The sequence below is a fragment of the Ceratotherium simum genome, chromosome 22, assembly GCF_057802395.1.
Source record: "Ceratotherium simum simum isolate JZ-2026a chromosome 22, ASM5780239v1, whole genome shotgun sequence".
In the NCBI taxonomy this organism is placed as follows: Eukaryota; Metazoa; Chordata; class Mammalia; order Perissodactyla; family Rhinocerotidae; genus Ceratotherium; species Ceratotherium simum.
The window spans coordinates 29,084,411-29,105,339 of NC_141921.1; the positions used below are offsets into that span (position 1 = coordinate 29,084,411).

Consider the following 20,929-nt stretch of genomic DNA (forward strand, 5'->3'; position numbering starts at 1 on the left):
GTGGGTAATAGGAAGCCAATAAATTAAAGTAGGAGAGAGATCTGATCTGATCTGATCTTTTAGAAGGTTAACTCTGAGAACTGTGAGGAGGATGGGACTCAGGCCCTACGGTGCACCTCTGAGTTTCTTCTTACAGAATAAAGCTTAGGTCAATTCTCTGGTTAGCAGAGTGGCATCTTGTCAAATGGCTGTAACTCCTTTATTAATTGGGCCTTTGAGCTTGTAGGCTAAAAACAACTTGGATCAAGAGCCAATAGGAAGCACAGGACAAAAGAGACTGAACAAGAAAGAAGCGTATGAGGTTTGTGGTGTGTGAGCAAGAAAGGTGAGAGGCAGGAGAGGGCATGGGGTGAGGAATGGCTATACCAAAAACACAAGGGCCAGAGGTGCTGCAGCAGAGGCACTATAATTGTAATTAACCACCTAAATACCTAGGTTTTGTGTCCTACGGTACAAAACAGACTTATGAAAAAACAAAAGTTATACATGCTCATAACTAATCATATAGAAAATTCAGAATAATAGAAAGAAAAAACTCCCCCATATTTCCATCCCAACATCCAGAAGTAACCAATGCTAATAATATTTTACTATTTTTCCTTCAAGCTTGTTTTCTCTGCTTAGTTTTTACACAGTTGAGATAATAAAGCTTCAACATACATAATTTAATTAAATTTTGCAAATAAGCAATACATTCACATGATTTAAAATCTAAGAAGTATAATACTCCATCAGTTTGATTCCTTTCTCCCATTGTCCAAAGGATATATTTTTAAAACTTGGCTTTCAGATTTTGTCTCACACAAAGTAACACTAATGAAGAGAAATGAAATGTAACCAATATACTATAGTCTTACTCTTCTGATAAGCTGCTTCATAAAAGTCACACATTGGAGAAAGTCCTGACATTACTAAACTGGCAATGATTGTTGAAATACCAAAACATGATTTTTATTACAGACAAATAGAAGACTAGGGCAGCAGTACAGGCATGGGGACAAATTTGGTCAAAAAAGAGGAAATGACACACAGCACTGCAGCTAGCACAAAGCTGAAGATGTACAGAGAGACTGAGAATGTCTGCCCCACAGATCCTTCACCAGTCACTCAGTTTCAGAGTTCAAGACCACAGCCAGATACGGCAGAAACTTGGAAGGAAGCGCACAAACAGTTCTCCCCTACCCCCAGCAGGAAAATGGATTTTCATATAGGAAATTAGGAGGTAATTATCAGAAGAAATAAAATCACTTCTTATTTATACCCCTAAGTTTGAGATTCCTTAAAAAAATCAGTTATTTTCACTTATGTTTTAATATTTTTCCTTCGTTAGATATTTTCATTCCCACAAAAATATTTGCCTTCCTTAAATAAATCAAATATAGAGGGTAAGGCATTGAATTCTATAGAAATATCTTATTATTATTTAGTTTTTTCATTGTCAAGTATAACACCAGTAGAGAAAAAAAAATGTTCAAAACATAAATGTAAATTTCAATGAAATATTACAAGAAAATTTGTGTGATCATCATGGACATTAAGAAATAAAATGTCTCCAGACTCCTGAGAAGCCTCCCTCTCTCCCTAGTAACATACCTCTCCTTCCTCAACAAAGCAATCACTTTCCTAACTCTTGTAATAGTCCTTTCTTTGTGTTTTGATTATAGTTTAACCACTTAAGCATGCATCTCCAAACACTGTAGTTCATTACTGCCTGTTTTTCCTTTACATTTATAGAAATGATACAATATATATTCTTTCATGACTGATTTAAATTGCTCAATATTACTTATGAGATTCATATTACAGCAGGTAGGTGTAGTTTGTTTTCACTGCTGTATAATATTTCATTTTAGAAATGTACCACAAGTTATTTATATATTTTACTATTGATGGACATTTGGGTTGTTTGCAGTTTTGCTCCATTGTTAGTAAATACTGCTGCTAGGAGCATACTTGTACATGTCTCGATACATATGTATACACATTTTTGTTGAGTATACACCAAGGACTGGACATACTTGCACATAGGTTTACATATCTCCAGCTTTCAAAGATTATGCTAAACTGTTTTTCAAGGTGATTATTCTATTTTAACACTTCCACTAATAGTTTTATGTGAATACCACTTATTTCACACCATCACCAACTCTTGTTCTTGGTTGTTTGATTAATTTTAGGCTTTCTAGTTTTTATGTAGGGTTATTTTATTTTGGTTTGAATTTGTATTCCTTTATTACTGATTAAGCAGGGCCGGCCCCGTGGCTTAGCGGTTAAGTGCGCGCTCCGCTACTGGCAGCCCGGGTTCTATCCCGGGCGCGCACAGACGCACTGCTTCTCCGGCCATGCTGAGGCCGAGTCCCACATACAGCAACTAGAAGGATGTGCAGCTATGACATACAACTATCTACGGGGGCTTTGGGGGTGGGGGGAATTACTAATTAAGTAAAAAAACATACCTTTTTAATTTGTTTACTGGGCATTTGTTTGTACTCTTTAGTGAACTGTCCAATGTCTTTATAGACTTTTCTATTGAATTTTTTTCTTTTTTTAATATATTCTAGATGCTTGAACAGTTTTTTTTTTTTTTTTGGTGAGGAGGACCAGCCCTGAGCTAACATCCAATGCCAATCCTCCTCTTTTTTGCTGAGGAAGACTGGCCCTGGGCTAACATCCGTGCCCATCTTCCTCTACTTTACATGGGATGCCGCCACGGCATGGCTTGCCAAGCGGTGCATCAGTGCGCGCCCGGGATCCGAACCAGCGAACCCCGGGCTGCCGCAGCGGAGCACGTGCACTTAACCGCTTACGCCACCGGGCTGGCCCCATGAACAGTTTTTTTTAAAAGCTCCCCTTCTTCCCCCAATAACAGCAATAACAAAATGAAGAAAGAAAATTCAAATACCTAGTCAGAACCAAAGACCAAGTATACAGAGACAGGCATGTGCTATTTATTTGCAAACTCACCCTGCTCAGAGTCTTCCAACAGGACCCCTCTTTTAACCAGCTCTTCTCTCGGTTTTCGCATAGATATTTTTCGCTCTAAAACTAACATTAAATTGGAAAACAGCACTTAAACATGTGGCAGTTAAAGGTCAACTTTAAGCATTCTAATTCCACAAGTAAAAGAATAAAGTGGTTCGATTTTCTAGTCTTAGGAAACAAAAGAACAGGAAAACTAAAGTCAAATTAAAACTTAATTTCTTCTTTTTTTTTTATAATTTTATTTCTTTATTTATTTTCCCCCCAAAGCCCCAGTAGGTAGTTGTATGTCATAGCTGCATATCCTTCTAGTTGCTGTATGTGGGACACGGCCTCAGCATGGCTAGAGAGGCGGTGCGTTGGTGTGCGCCCGGGATCCGAACCCGGGTCGCCAGTAGTGGAGCACATGCACTTAACCGCTAAGCCACGGGGCCGGCCCCTAATTTCTTTTATATCTTGGGCTATTGGGAAAGTATCAGTTCCCAAATGAGCTTATATAATTTTAGCTTTCTCTTTTTTAATTGAAATTTCAATAATAAGGTATTTATGGATGACCTTTCTCTAGGAGGAAGTGGCCACAGTAGAAAAAAAGAAGCATCTTAGATTTGCTACAGAGTTCAGGAATTCCATTCACCCCTCAATAGATAAACTTTAATCCCATCAAAACACCAACGTGGAAATGAGGCTATAGAATATAAGGCTTAGTGAATGATCACTTGGTTTTTTAATTCTAAAAGATTTAATTCCCTCTTCAAATAGGGGGCTATAGAAGCTTGGGAAGAGAATGAAAAAGTTAGGTACTTCCAAAATAGTGAACTTTTTAACTCAGAACATATATTTAAATCTTAATATCTCACCTTCTGATGTCTCTTTGAATTTATCACTACTTTTTTTTTTCCGCCATTTCCAGGGCTTGAAGATCTTGCCAAAGCCCGAGAACTTGCTCTTCCTTTTGGTGGGAGGTGTCGTGTCTCCTGCTTCCACACTGTCCATGACCATGCCTGGGTCTGCAGTGGGCTGGCCTGCTTCCTCTGTTGCATGGTGAGACAGAGAGGGAAGAGGAGAGCCAATTTATTATTTCAGCATAATCTCGAAAATGTCCCTTCCCCTCTCTTCCTGTGGTAGTTGGAAAGGATCAGAGCAATGATAAACAATCATGCAGACAGTCAGACCCCTTGACATCACATGGACACATCAAACATCAAAATCTCTAACAGATACTTTACTAAGGAGGAAAAGGAACCAAACCAAGCTGACATCATTTTAGGACAAAAATTCAATGAGATGATCAAAACCAGTTCAAAATTTCTTAAAGGTACACACACACACAAATGTGGATGTTTTTCCAATATGCATGGGATCTTGCCTCAATGCAGGTTACTGCTGTTGCCATTTTCGTCCTCGGGGGAAGGTCTTTCACACCTAACACTACTATCTCCCGTGTCACTGAAGCAGGGAATTCCACCGTTAGTGAGTGAGTCATTATTCTCTGTTAAACATTGCCCTCCTCTTTCGGAATATAAAAAATTCAGGGAGGGGGTTACACCTTAAGTGTTAATATCTTACTTGTATCTGTTTATCAATCATTTTCTCCCTTCACAAAAAAGACCCCAGGTAATTCTGGAGCACTGGAAGGGGCTTGGGGTAGGGGGCATGGACATTAGAAAGAGAGTGCTTTAAAATGGAGGGAAATCTTTTTGGAAAGTAAAGGTGAGATTCCAGTGCCTACCACAATATTGCTTTAGGGACAATTCTGATTTTAAGGATCTGACAAGAAATATAAGTGACATGATAAATGTGCGGGATTGAAATGAAAGGCCATGAGTCCCTCATAATGACCACACATGCAGGGTTTAGTTAGCTTTAGTGGTAGAGAAAGGAGCAGCCAAGACTGGGCCAAAAATAATAAAAAAAAGGCAGGAAGGCAACAAAAAAAGCAGGAAGGCAACACAATACAGCTTTGCACTCCACCTACTGTCCCAGGGTTCTCTGGAGGAGTCTAGAGGAGAAGAAAAAAAGAGTCATGTGGAGTAACAGTCCTGGAATTAAAGTGGAACCTTTACTTTATAGAAATACATCACGGATCACATATTATATAATCGCATGTAATAAGTTAACATGTTTATTGTAAACAATTCACATGTGAGGCAAATAACGCTTTTTGGGGGTGGAGATAAAAGGGTATAATATATGCACTAAAAAAATCTCTTCTTTTGCTATGGTGGATATTTTTTCATAAGAGAAAATACACAATCAACAAGCATCAATTTTTTTTCTTTTTCAGAAATACTTGTCAAATTCAATCTTCTTTCAGTTCATAGACATGTGTCTAGGGAAGTCCATTGATAAAGGTCAGTTTTACACAATCATAATTACCAGAGTGACTGCCGCAATGACTGTTGATGAATTATTATTATTTGCCTATTATTAGGCAAACCACAGGGTCCTGGTGACTGAAGTGTAACAGATCAGGATAACACAGGACAGTGACTCTTTTCTTCCTAGTTGCATGATTTATTCATGGGCATCCTGGGTCTCAGCTGCTTTAATTCTTTATATGAAATGCAACAGAATCTGACTATAACACTGGACCATATATATTTTTTTTTGCTGAGGAAGATTTGCCCTGAGCTAACATCCGCTGCCAATCTTCCTCTTTTGTATGTGAGCTGCCACCACGGCATTGCCACTGACAGATGAGTGGCGTAGGTCCACACCTGGGAACTGAACCCAGGCCACCAAACTGAACCACTAGGCCACTGGGGGTGGCCTTGGACCATATTTTTAAGAGTTTAGTTGCCAGAGACATTAGAAGAACTCCTGCCATAACAATTTCCCCTCAATGGTACCCTGGGATAGACCCCCAAGAGTGGCACTATAGTGAACACATGGTATTGCTTTTAAGAGTTAGTGCTTTAACTAAGACAGTATTCTCCCAACTACAGAATGTCAATGAGACCTGAAGACATTTCAGAGCATTCATAATATCACAATATTTAATACATGTTAATGATAATGCTTTCAGAAATGGAGTCAAGTACAATAAGCTGTTCATTCTCAAATAGTAGCCTTACTTGAAGAGGCAAGGAAGGACTGAAACTTTAAATCTCCTGCTAACCCACCCACTGAGTGAACTTCATTCGGTTCCAAAAGAAACACAGGAAAATGACTTTGTTTAAAAGTAACAGGGAAGATAATATCCAAAAAAAGAAAAAGAAAAAAAAAAAACAATGAAAAACAAAACCAGACTAACAATATGAAAGAAGAGGTATTAGTGCTATGTGATGCTTTTACAAAGAAAAATAGCCAAAAAGCTTTAGGAATGTTAGTTGTTAACATATTCACAGAAAAGCTCCTGTCTGTCAAGTCCTTAAATGAAATATAGCCAATCATGCCTGCTTCCACTATCTTCTCAGATATCTAATCACTTTCTAAAGTAGGACTTAGTTCATCTCTTTTAATTCTTCATTATATTGAACAATACATTTATGTGTCCTCTTTTTCTTATACATTCAAAACAACAAAATCTTGATATCCTTTCAAACATATTTATGCCTGCCAGCATATGAACTCAAAACAAGTTCAGTTTATCTTAAAAAGTTGTGATACACCACGTTAACAAAATGAAGGATAAAAATCACATGATCATCTCAATAGATGCAGAAAAAGCATTTGACAAAATTCAACATTCATTTACAGTAAAAACTCTCAACAAAGCCTGTACAAAGGGACTATACCTCAACATAATACAGGCCATATATGACAAGCCCGTAGCTAACATCACACTCCGTAGTGAAAAGCTGAAAGCTTCTCCTCTAAGATCAGGAACAAGACAAGGATGACCCCTCTTGCCACTTTTATGCAACACAGTATTGGAAGTCCTAGCCAGAGCAACTGGGCAAGAAAAAGAAATAAAAGGCATCCAAATTAGAAAGGAAGAAGTAAAACTGTCACTATTTGCAGATGACGTGATATTATATACAGAAAACCCTAAAGACTCCATCAAAAAAACTCCTAGAACTAATAAACAAATTCAGTAATGTTGCAGGATACAAAATCAATACACAAAACTCTGCTGTGTTTCTATACGTTAATAACGAACTATCAGAAACAGAAATTAAGAAAACAATCCCATTTCCAATTGTATCAAAAAGAATAAAATACCTAGGAATAAATTTAACCAAGGAGGTGAAAGATCTGTATACTGAAAACTACAAGACACTAAGGAAAGAAATTGAAGATGACACAAATAAATGGAAAGATATTCTGTGCTAATGGATTGGAAGAATTAATATGGTTAAAATGTTCATACCACCCAAAGCAATCAGATTCAATGCACTCTCTATCAAAATTCCAATAGTATTTTTCACAGAAATAGAACAAACAATTCTAAAATTTGTATGGAACCACAAAAGACCTCAAATAGCCAAAGCAATCTTGAGGAGGAACAAAGCTGGAGGCATCATGCTCCCTGATTTCAAACTATACTACAAATCTACGGAAATTAAAACAGTGTAGTATTGGCATAAAAACAGACATATAGATCAACGGAAGAGAACAGAAAGCCCAGAAATAAACCCATGCATATACTGTCAATTAATTTATGACAAGGGAGCCAAGGATATACAGTGAGGAAAGGATAGTCTCTTCAATAAACAGTGCTGGGAAAACTAGACATGCAAAAGAATGAAACCAGACCGCTATTCTTACACCATACACAAAAATTAACTCAACATAGATGAACGACTTGAATGTAAGACTTAAAACCATAAAACTCCTAGAAGAAAACATAGCGGTAAGCTCCTTGACATAGGTCTTGGCAATGATTTACAAGTGGAAATAAACAAGTGGGACTACATCAAACTAAAAAGCTTTTCCACAGCAAAGGAAACCATCAGCAAAACAGAAAGGCAATCTACTGAATGGGAAAAAAATATTTGCAAATCATATATCTGATAAGGGGTTAATATCCAAAATATATGAAGAATTCAAACATCTCAATAGCAAAAAAACCAGTTTAAAAAATGGGTAGAATGGGCCGGTCCCGTGGCTTAGTGGTTAAGTGCGTGCGCTCCGCCGGGTTCAGATCCCAGGTGCGCACCTACACACCGCTTCTCCAGCCATGCTGGGGCCGAGTCCCACATACAGCAACTAGAAGGATGTGCAGCTATGACATACAACTATCTACTGGGACTTTGGGGGAACAAATAAATAAATAAAATTAAAAAAAAAATGGGTAAAAGATCTAAATAGACATTTTTCCAAAGAAGACATATAGATGGCCAACACATACATGAAAAGATCCTCAACATCATTAATCCTCAGGGAAATGCAAATCAAAACTGCAATGAGATATCATCTTACACCTGTTAGAATGGCTATTATCAAAAATATATAAGTGTTGGCGAGGATGTGGAGAAAAGGGAACCCTTGTGCACTGCCGGGAGGAATGTAAATTGGTGCAGCCACTACGGAAAACATGGAGGTTCCTCAAAAAATTAAAAATAGAACTACCATATGATCCAGCAATTCCATTTCTGGGTATTTACCTGAAGAAAATGAAAACAATAACTTGAAAAGATATATGCTATGTATACCCATGTTCACTGCAGCATTATTTACAATAGCCTAGATATGGAAACAACCCAAGTGTCCACAGATGGATGAATGCATAAAGAAATGGTATACACACACACACACACACACACACACACACACAGAGTAATATCACTCAGCCATCAAAAGAACGAAATCTTGCCATTTGTGACAACACGGATGGACCTCGAGGGCCTTACGCTAAGTGAAACAATTCAGACAGAGAAAGACATATACTGCAGGATCAATCTCTTATATACGGAATCTTAAAAAAATAAAAAAAAATAACCAAGCTCATAAATACAGAGAAGATTGGTAATTGCCTGAGGTAGGGGGCAGGGAGTGGGAGAAATGGGTGAAGGGGTCAAAAGATAAAAAAAAAAATTTTTTTTAAAGATGCGAGTCATTTATTTAAAAAAAACAGTTATCACACATGGAAAATACCAAGAGCTTATGATAAAAATGAATGTATCTGGGGGCCAGCCTGGTGGTATAGCAGTTAAGTTTGCACACTCTGCTTCGGCGGCCCGGGGTTCTCGGGTTTGGACCATCAAGATCTGATGATGGCTTACACACCGATCATCACGGTGTGCTGTGGCAGTGTCCCATATACAAAACAAAGGAAGATTGGCACAGATGTTAGCTCAAGGCCATTCTTCCTCAATCAAAAAAAAAAAAAAAAAAAAAGAGGAAGATTGGCAGCAGATGCTAGCTCAGAGCCAATCTTCCTCATACACAAAAAAGAATGTATCTGCTAACATATCTATTGCTAAGAATAGCCCTCCTCTTGCTTTATGTAAAGAAAGTCATTGAATACAAAAAGCAAAGACAGCAGCAACTTTTTTCTTTGATGCTTTATGCAGATGTGTTTAATTTTCATGTTTATAAAAGTTTTAGAAGTGGATATGCCTCTTGCCTCATGCAGCGGGGTTCGGCCACACCCAGCCCTGACCCAGTTATTATCCCAAATTCATTCATGTATATTCTTATATTCTCCACACCCCCCATCTCTCCTCCCCACTTTCCATTATAAACAGAACATTATTTCAGTGACTCCCATATCTGTTCAAATCTCTGAAATCAGCCCAGGTGCCTTTTCAAAATACAGAATCTCCAGGAGGCGAGATGTAGGAATCTAGCTTCAAAAATCTTCCCAGGTGATTCTTATGATCAATCAGGTTTGTTAAACCCAACCCGGATTATTATCTGGAAATTTTACGCATGTTAGAAGAGACAGGCAGACATTCTCTGCCTGTAACCTACTTCTTTGCTGAAGAAAAATAAACTAGAAAATCTTGGCATCATTCCAGTGTTTCCTACTCAAGCAAAGTATTCCTAGAGAAGAACTGTGAGGGTCTTGCCTGTGTTTCCTAGTCTCAGATATAGTTTAAATTAAAAATAAACAATAAAGGGGCCAGCCTGGTGGCGTAGTGGTTAAGTTCATGCACTCTGCTTTGGCAGCCCGGGGTCACAGGTTCGAATCCCGGGCTTGGACCTATGCACCGCTCATCAAGCCATCTGTGGCAGCGTCCCATATACAAAGTAGAAGAAGATGGGCACAGATGTTAGCTCAGAGCCAATTTTCCTTAAAAAAAAAAATTAAAAAATAAACAATAAAAAAGTTTGCAGTTATTTTTTCCAGATTTATATTATGTTCCATGTGCTCTTGGAAAGAAAGTGTACTGTGCAGTTGCGTGTAGTGTTCTATACATACCAATTAGGTCAAGTTGGTTAATCAAGTTGTACAAATCATTAACATCCTTTCTGATTTGTTGTCAGCTTGTTCTATCAGTTACTGAGAGAGATATGTAAACATCTCTACCTGTGAAAGTGGATTTGTCTCTTTCTCCTTTTAGTTCTATTAGTTTTTACTTTATATACTTTGAAGCTATGTTATTAGGTATATACGCATTTAGAGTTACTATATCTTCCTGTTGAATTGACCCTTTTATCATGGAATTCCCTCTATCACTCTAGTAACACTTTAGCCTTGATTTTGTTTTTCTATCTAGTTTGACAATTGTCATAATTTAGAGTGTTTATTCCATTTATATTTAATGTTTTTACTGACACAGTGGAGTTTAAATCTACCATTTTGTTATTTATTTTCTACTGGTCTCATTTGTTCTGTGCATCCCTGACTTGTTACAATCTACTTTAGTACTTTTACTATATTCTGAACAATGCAAGAATCTTACATTTTAACTCTATTTACTCTTTGTGTTCTTATCATATTTTCTTCTACAAATACATAACAATAAACCACAGAAAACATTATTGTTGTCTTAACAAGATTTTTTACTATTTCCTAGATATTTGTGTTTTTGGGTATTCTTCATTTCTTCCTGCAATCCTGTGTTTGCAACTAGGATAATTTTATTTCATCATTTTTGAAGGATATTTTCACTGGGTATTGTATTTTCAGTTAGCAGGTGAGTTTTTTTGTTTATTTAATTTCTAAATGTCATTTCATTGGCTTTTTTTTTCCTGTTGGATTGCTTTTGTATATTTCATCCTTTGGATGCTATCTATTGGCTTGCAGCATAAGTGATATAGCTGGGATTCAAATCCAAGTCTCTCTGACTTCAAAGTCTGTGATCCTTTTGACCATGCTGCCTTCAGAATAAAGATTAAGCTGAAATCTTACAACATCTGGTTTCATTCACTAACAAGTTTTTAGAATATAATTTACAAATCTGGCACATTACATGATTTAATTCTTACAACAACCTAGACGATTGGTATTAATCTCTATATAATTTACTTTAACAGTTTGGTATTTATCTCAAATACCACTCAATATCAAAATTTATAAAGAGTACAATACCAAATTTTATAAAGAGTACAAATTCCAAAGTTAGGTTTCTTTTTTTTTTGTGAGGAAGATCAGCCCTGAGCTAACATCCGTCCTAATCCTCCTCTTTTTGCTGAGGAAGACTGGCTCTGAGCTAACATCTATTGCCAATCCTCCTCCTTTTTTTCCCCCAAAGCCCCAGTAGATAGTTGTATGTCATAGTTGCACATCCTTCTAGTTGCTGTATGTGGGACGCAGCCTCAGCATGGCTGGAGAAGCGGTGCGTCAGTGCGCGCCCGGGATCCGAACCCCAGGCCACCAGTAGCGGAGCGCTCGCACTTAACCGCTAAGCCACAGGGCCGGCCCCAAAGTTCGGTTTCTTATTAAACCCTCCTTATAAACTAATTTGCCACTCAGTTATAATTACTTCAAATATCAACAGGTACTTTAGCAATCCTTTGTTCACTTCTCTTAGAAGTTATTACTTTGTATTTAAATTGGATGTAGCAATTAACTTTTATGATTTAGATCAGTATTGTAAATTATTTTTGCATCAGATTATTAATTTTTCTTTTTTATTTGTAAATCATATCCTGTATTTGGAATCTTTCTTCACTGACTGCTGTGCCCCTTATTTCTTTAGATCTTGCTTGAAGCTGAGGCAGATTCCTCATGCTGTTGATAAGACACATGGGAGAGACAGACAGGACTCCAAAGTCATACTCTTAAGCACTTCTGTTGGAGACTAGTCTGGGAGCTCTGGACACTCACTCCACTTTTAGCCATTATTCAAGAGCAACACCTATAACCGATTAAAATAAAGTGTTGATAAAGTTCTTCCTACACATTCTTTGCTTAGGTGCCTGCTGAAAGAAAGAAATTCTGAATCAAGAGAGTGTCCTCACAGATGAAAGATATCAGAAAAAGAAGAGGAAGCAGATTAATCATTCCTAATGAAAAGGGAAAAAGGTAAATCATCTTCTTTTCCCTCCAAACCCATTATTTGACACCAGACGGAAATAACAAAAACTTGATTCCATCAAATGTCCTACATATGAAGGGCGGGACCTTCAAGTAATTAAACGATACTGGGGAGGCAGCCACTCAAGCCTTCCCTATTTAAGTCTAAGAGTATTTTCACGAATGGAAGGTGGCCAACTAAAGACCTACTCTCAATAGTCTGCGTAAATCCAACTCCAAGGAGCCTTTGAAACAGGAACTGGTCTCCCATTATCAAATTCCATTTGGGCACATACTCTTTTATTATCTAACTAGGTATTATTTATAACTAGAATAGTGGCCAGGGGGATGCACATATTTTTCAAATTTTAATTCCAACTTTGTATAAATTATATAAGATCATTTTTTCTAATAAAAGCATAAGTTCTCATAACATTCACACAAAAGTCTAGAAAACTCAGCTTGAGGGCCGGCCCCGTGGCTTGGTGGTTAAGTGAGCGCGCTCCACTGCTGGCGACCCGGGTTCGGATCCCGGGCTCGCACCGACGCGCTGCTTCTCCGGCCATGCTGAGGCCGCGTCCCACATACAGCAGCTGGAAGGATGTGCAGCTATGATACACAACTATCTACTGGGGCTTTGGGGGGAAAAAATAAATAAATAAAATCTTAAAAAAAAAAAAAAAAAAAAAAAAAAAAAACAAAACTCAGCTTGAGAAGATGGAAGCTACCCCAAGATGTTATTTCTGATAGTGTTATTTACGGTGGTAAATAATTAGGAATGTCTTAAATGTACAATAATAGGTATATGAAAAAATAAATTGAAAAATTTATATAAAACACTATACAATCATTAGAACTAAGTTTCTAGAGTAATTAATAATCCTAGGTTAAAAATAGAATAAAGGGCTGTCTGGTGGCGCAAGCAGTTAACTGTTCACGCTCCGCTGTGGCAGCCCGGGGTTCGCCGGTTTGGATCCTGGGTGCACACCGACACACCACACTTCTCAAGTCATGCTGTGGCGGAGTCCCATATAAAGTAGAGGAAGATGGGCATGGATGTTAGCCCAGGGCCAGTCTTCCTCAGCAAAAAAAGAGGAGGATTGGCAGATGTTAGCTCAGGGCCGATCTTCCTCACCAAAAAAAAAAATAAATAAAAATAAAAACAGAATAAAATTTACATGTAAATTATACATATCACATTATCTAAACTCTGCTAAAAGATGTTAAGAAAAACAGAAGGAACTAAATCAAAATGTAAATATATATATATTTTTTTTTGTGAGGAAGATCAGCCCTGTGCTAACATCTGCCACTCCTCCTTTTTTTTATTTTTTGCTAAGGAAGACTGGCCCTGGGCTAACATCTGTGCCCATGTGCCCCCACTTTATATGGGACGCCGCCACAGCATGGTTTGCCAAGAGGTGCGTTAGTGCGTGCCTGGGATCCGAACCGGCGAACCTCGGGCCACCGCGTTGGAACACGTGCACTTAACCGCTTGCGCCACCGGCAGGCCCCAAAACGTAAATATATTTTGATGGTAGGATTATAGGAGACTTGCTTCTTCTTTTTAGCTTGCTATATTTTTTGTGTATTTTTTTTTTTACAATGAACATGTATGGTTTTTACAGTTGGAAAAAAACCAAATTTACTTTTTATAATGCAAGTAGGAGTTTTCAAACCACGACAGTTAATAAATGAAGTCCAGCATATACACAAATGCACAAAAGAAAATAATTCTTCCTAAATATTAGGTTCCCATAAAAACGAATTACTTTCCACATGAAAATCATAGTTTGAAATATTAAGCAAATTACACCACTCAAGGATAATTACTTTGGTTCTGGAGTAGTGACACACATTGAAGTGAGTAGATTTGGATTACCCAAACAACACTTTCTACTCCTACTTTTTTTTAAAGTGTATCACCCTTGTTTGCCATGAGTACAATCTTGTGCTAAAGGAGCTAGAGACCAAATTTAATGGTGATCTGAATTCACTAGGTATAAATTTTTCAGCTGTAGAATGAAGGGTTTTAAAGTATGCATAAATGCTTGATAGCTGACTAGATCTAATTGAAGCCACTAATCTCCATAGCATTCCTGGATCCATTAAAACTGGTACACTAGTTCAGGATTCTTACTATGAATTTTTGTCTGATAGGAAGAAAATTCAATTGCATCCCTCAGAAAACTGCAATGGAAAGAAAGAGAAACAGACAGATGAATAAATTATATGACAAAAAGTATATTCAGGTATCTAGAAATCATCCCTCTTTTGTATTTTTTTTTTTTTTTAAAGATTTTATTTATTTATTTTTTCCCCCCAAAGCCCCAGTAGATAGTTGTCTGTCATAGCTGCACATCCTTCTAGTTGCTGTATGTGGGACGCGGCCTCAGCATGGCCGGAGAAGCAGCGCGTCGGTGCTCGCCCGGGATCCGAACCCGGGTCGCCAGCAGTGGAGCGCGCTCACTCAACCACCAAGCCACGGGGCCGGCCCCTCTCTTTTGTATTTTTAATGATACAATTACACCTCAAATTCCTTCTATACGCATAATTAAAGGGTTGAAAGAGGTGAGTTTGAAACTGTTCATAAGCAAATTTGCACATCAGCCATTTATTCTCAGTAACTCTGATTTTATGACCATCTCCCTTCCACTTCCAATTTGACAGAAGAAACAGACTTGGAGTCACATTTGGATATCCTCCTGCTTCTGTTTAAACTAGTCATGGAATTTAAAATGGCTTTATGGCCCCATTCTGTTTGCCAGGAGCAACAAAACAAGGTAGTTTCCCTTTGTTTGCCAGAAAATGGTATAGGATGCTAGCTATAGTTTTATGATTATGTGTTCCAAAGAAAATGCCTTTTCCTTTGAGGCATGCAGCTGCAGGCCACTAGGAAAGCATGTCACAGAGTTGGAGGTCTTGGTGTTTTTTGGAGGGAGTGGAGGTTGGGAGAGGAAGATAACCAACCAAACTACAGTTTGGAGTTTCTGGTTTGAGTGGTACCCTGAAACTATGCCCTGGTTTTTAAACTCCTTACTTCCTCATTCAAGTTGTAGCACCTTACGTTTCACAGGCTTGTTTCTTATATCACGTATTATGCAGAGTTCTAGCAGTTTCTTTCTTCAACCTCCAGATTTTTCCTGGTCAACATTTAATTCAAGTTTTTTGGTGCAAGTTTAGTTGTTCCAGATGAATTTCTGGGGTGATTTTTAAATAAATGTATATTATTATTAAAAAATTACTTAACACTTTTCATCTTCAGATAAAGTATTCATCAACTATTCACTGTAGATACATATTATACCTACATGACTTGCTAGAGATAAGGGATAAAACAGGGTTTAACAATCAGCCCTAGGTCAAAGACAATGTTCATTTTAGAATCCAATTTACAACCAATTCTTAACCATCCATGTTGAAAGGCAAGGTAGGACACAGACAACTGGAGTCAATAGGAAACTTAGTTTTCAACATATCCTTCACTACACTCTCCCCTTCACTAGGCTTGTGTTGCTTGTAATAAGCAACAAAATTATTGGGTCGGTCTGTCTTACCTCATACCATACTGGGTTTAAAAAAAGGTTCAGATTCAAAGTGTATAAAGTTCTCCCATTTTACCCATAAAACTTTTATAATAGTTATTTGTCCAAAGATTAAAAATCTATAATTTTGTATAAGATACATATTCCATTATCAAGAGGTAACAATTATTTTTTTCCTTAAGTTTAAGGTGTACAGCATAATGACGACATATATTGTGACCAATTATTTTTATAATCTAATGGTTCTCTCTAATTATCTTTTTTTGTGTGTGTGAGGAAGATCAGCCCTGAGCTAACATCCGTGCCCATCTTCCTCTTTTTTTAGCTGAGGAAGACTGGCCCTGAGCTAACATCTGTGCGCATCTTCCTCTACTTTATTTGGGACACCACCACAACATGGCTTGACAAGCAGTGCGTCGGTGCCCGCCCGGGATTGGAACCCGCAAACCCTGGGCCTCCAAAGCGTAGCGCGCGAACTTAACTGCTATACCACTGGGCCGGCCCCTGAAGTAGTTTATTTTTAATTAATCCCTTTATTACTCATTCCTGTGTTAATATTTTCATATAGCCACATTAAATTTTATGCATCCAGTATGAATGAGTTTACCTCCGAATGATGATATATTTCTAAATCACCTTTCCCAAAACCACTCCCATTATCATGTGCATGAGAACCTATAACTACAAATTTCAGAGCAAAATGAATCAAATGGTGATGGAAAAGGAATGTAGGAAAGATGAAATATTACAAAACAGTATCTTTTAAAGCAATATATTCTTATGCAAAGGTATAAAGTGGAAAAAAAAAGAGGCTAATTAGTGAATGAAAGGTATATGAAGGGCAAAAAAGAAAAAAAAAGCTAGAGTAGGGGAATGGAAAAACAGAGAGAAGGAAAGTTCCAGAGTAAAAGTTGGGTGGAGCTTATTAAAATTCTTTGGTCTTGTGCCTAATTTAAGGGCATGTGCTAATTAGCTGGTTGTTTTACTAGGCCACATAGTAAATGATTCTAGTGAACACAGAAACAACTTTTATGTTGATCACGAACTACAAAGTATTATTTGAAAGTTTTATCTGAGTAAATCTACAGGCTTCTCCTATGGACATATTTCACTTAAGGATAAGTTTTTTATATGAACTGCTGAGGATAACTGCTTATTTTCTTGAATGGACACCACAGCATAAATTCCTACTCTGCATTCAAAACTTGATTAGTTCACCAGTTGTTAGAAAGATCCTGGGGCCAGCCCCGTGGCTTAGCGGGTAAGTGCTTGCGCTCCGCTGGCAGCCCGGTTCGGATCCCCGGGCCGGCACCCACGCACTGCTTGTCTGGCCATGCTAAGGCCGCGTCCCACATACAGCAACTAGAAGGATGTGCAGCTGTGACATACAACTATCTACTGGGGCTTTGGGGGGAAAAAGGGAAAAAAAAAAGGAGGAGGACTGGCAATAGATGTTAGCTCAGGGCCAGTCTTCCTCAGCAAAAAGAGGAGGATTGGCATGGATGTTAGCTCAGGGCTGATCTTGCTCACAAAAAAAAAAAACAAAAACAAAATAAAAGAAAGAAAGATCCTGCGGTAAAAACAATAGTTAGATACTGACATAACATCTCATAAATATGCATATGAGTCTTCACGCAAAGATTATTCATTTGAAAGCAGACTCTTCTTGGTTAACAGCTCTGGACTTCCATCGTAAGCCAAGGGAGTCAACAACCTTAAACAAAGGAATACAGTCGGCCCTCTGAATCCACAGTTCAACCAACTGCAGACCCAAAAGCCTACAATGACTGCCTCGATACTTTTTTTCTTGTTATTATTCCCTAAATAATACAGCATAACAACTATTTATATAGCATTTACATTGTATTAGGTATTATAAGTAATCTAGAGATGATTTAAAGTATGCAAGAAGATAATAACAACAACAAACAAACACATGGAGACAGAGATTGGATTGGTGGTTACCAGAGGGGAAGCGGGGAGGGAGGAGGGCAAAAGGGATAATTCGGCACATGTGTGTGGTGATGGGTTGTAATTAGTATTTGGGTGGTGAACATGATGTAATCTATGCAGAAATAGAAGTATAATGCTGTACACCTGAAATTCATACAATGTTATAAACCAATGTTACTGCAACAAACAAAAAATTAAAAAAAAAAACAATAAAAAAAATAAACAACTACAGAGACACAGAAAAAAAAATAAAGTGTACGAGAGAGCATCCCTTGGTTATATGCAAATACTATGCCATTTTACATAAGGGTTTGAGCATCCATGGATTTTGGTACCCGTGGGGGTTCTGGAACCAATCCCCTGCGAGTGCTGAGGGAGAACTATATGTCTTATCTTAAACAAATTTATAAATATTTTGGATTATTTTAATATTTTAAATTCTCAACTAGAAAGTAAACTTAAGGGCAGACAGGAATTCTATACAGGGTCTGCCATGATATTCACAGTGCCTTGAAAATAGTATGAAATCAATTCAATATATTCATTCATTTATTTTATATCACTTGGCTTGCCAAACCTAGTACCATCAATTTTAAAGCTCAAAACTACTATATTACAGGCCTAGAACTGTAAACAAATGATTTAAGTCTTAACTTACTTCGTAAATTTATCCTTCCAAAGAATCTGTTAAGACATTCCAGACACCTACCCATTGAAATGCTTTTTAAATTTCATTAAGAAACTGTTATGTTTGGTAAAAGCCTTTAAAGCAATGGTATAGTCCTCAAAGTTGTCAATGTTAAGCTTTCATGACCTGGTCCTGATTCGCTCAGATAGAATACATCCTGAATTATAAATAATACAATAGAGTCTGTCCATTAAAACAGCTTATAGTCACCTATGGATTATCTAGGTAATAGGAACTAAAACCCAAAAATTAAATCCAGAGAGAATATAACAATCTTAGGTACCTGAGTGATTTCTACTTCTTTTTCATAGGTCTCTTATTAGGGTAATTGGTAGGCATAAAAATTGATGAATTGGACTCACTTTTTTTTCAAAAGTATAAAAAATATCATCAGACTTTATCTACTGAGATGAAATTTTTTGTATAGTATATAGATGTTAGACGGGCATTCTTCATAAAATATCACCACTCATCAGTAAGTTGTACCTGCTTATCCACTTCTTGCTTTTCAAAGACCTTTTATTCTGATCCCATAGATAAATGCCTAGCATGATTTACATCCTTATTATACTTGTTAACCAAGAACTACTCTTTGGAGGAGAAACCACAGGAGAATTTAGTGGCCCAAAGGAGAATTTACCAAATTCAGGAGAGTGGTTACCTCTGGGAGCAAAGAAGCAAAATATCATCATAAGGGAATGTGGGCATAGAGAGAGGAGTGGAGTGGGATATATCTTTTTTTTGTGTGAGCAAGATTAGCCCTGAGCTAACATCTGTTGCCAATCCTCCTCTTTTTGCTGAGGAAGATTGGCCACGGGCTAACATCTGTGCCCATCCTCCTCCACCTTATACGTGGGATGTCTGCCACAGCCTGGCTTGATAAGTGGTGCGCAGGTCTGCGCCTGGGATCTGAACCTGTGAACCCCGGGCCACAGAAGCAGAGTGCGCGAACCCAACCACTATGCCACCGGGCTGCCCCGGGATATATCTGTTTTTAATTTCATTTCTTAAGATGGGTAGTGGCCTGAGAGAGTCTTTTATATTTTTCTCTATATCTTTTTCTATTTATAAAACATTTCATTAAAAGAAAGTGAGTTACTGAATTGATATGGACCCAGCACTGGTGATCAAGGTAAAGTGAGTCAAGTTCTGACTTCAGTCCTAAAAGTCTGTTGCTGAAAGACTCACTTTGCCATCCACATGCCTCAGTTTCAGTAAAACATGAAAAATACTTCATAGGAATTTCATCTGGGAATTTCTCAGGGGAAAATATACCTTTAGAAACTAAATCACATTAAATCATGAGACACATTTGGGAGTGTTACCTACATTCCCACACGTTTATACTTTTTTTTTTTAAAGTCACCAACATTTTTCATTTCTGAAAAAAAAAGCAGCCTAGGACTGAACATGTTTTCTGCTGCTTCATAACTCAAAGAGAAGGTATACACCTTCTTCTTTATTTTTAATAGTATAACGTCAAGAAATGATTCACAGGTTTTCCCCCACTTTGCTTACATTTAGCAACTCTTTAATGAACCATCCACTTAAAACTATTTTTCCCACCTTTCCATCTTCATCTTATACAAAACCCTACAAGGTTGGGAAAATGAGTCTTCAGTGACAATGGACTTTCATTTCACTTACAAGCTTTGAAACTCTGAGCTACACTTACAGTTATCAGCTTGGTCTCCATCTATCTCTGAGACAATAACACTTCAAATGCAGAGCACGGACTTCAGAAATGTTTATACCAAAGTGTTGCCTTATGAGAAATGGAAACAACAGCACAATGGAAGAAGCCTGAGATTTAACTGGAAAATGTATAACTGAGTCTAAAAAATTAAGTCAAATCTTTTTTGTGTGTGTGTGTGTGAGGAAGATCAGCCCTGAGCTAACATCCATGCCAATCCTCCTCTTTTTGCTGAGGAAGACCGACTCTGAGCTAACATCTATTGCCAATCCTCCTTTTTTTCCCCTTTTCTCCCCAAAGCCCCAGTAGATAGCTGTATGTCATAATTGCACATCCTTCTAGTTGCTATATGTGGGACGCCACCTCAGCATGGCCGGACAAGCGGTGCGTCGGTGAGCGCCCGGGATCTGAACCCTGGGCCACCAGTAGCGGAGCGCGAGCACTTAACCACTAAGCCACGGGGCTGGCCCCCTAAGTCAAATCTTAAAAATGGTCCTGTTTATAGAAGTCAACAATACTAGTTCTATACCACATATATATATATACACACATATATATACCCATATCTCAATTGCGCAAGTCCTGCAAAATACTAGTAAAACACCACTGAATTCTAAATATGACCTCCTATAGCACTTACTTATCTTCTGCAAGGGCAAGAAATTAACAGATAGTTTCCTAGCAATATCTTATTAAAAAACCTTGGAAGGGATCAAGTAAAA

At 37.8% G+C, this 20,929-nt stretch overlaps 1 protein-coding gene across 8 annotated transcripts in view; it reads right to left on the reverse strand.

Moving 5' to 3' along the window:
* PHACTR4 (phosphatase and actin regulator 4) overlaps positions 1-20,929 on the reverse strand; it is a 107,708-nt gene that overhangs the window by 23,748 nt on the left and 63,031 nt on the right. For 6 of the 8 annotated variants that reach the window (XM_014784054.2, XM_087446446.1, XM_087446443.1 and 3 more), the window contains 2 exons: positions 3,837-4,010; positions 2,965-3,045 (listed from right to left, as the gene is read on the reverse strand). In XM_014784054.2, the coding sequence (XP_014639540.1) occupies positions 2,965-3,045; positions 3,837-4,010 (255 nt within the window). Of the gene's footprint in view, positions 1-2,964; positions 3,046-3,836; positions 4,011-4,950; positions 4,979-20,929 lie in introns of all 8 variants that reach the window. The other 2 variants (XM_087446448.1, XM_087446445.1) reach the window with 2 other exon arrangements.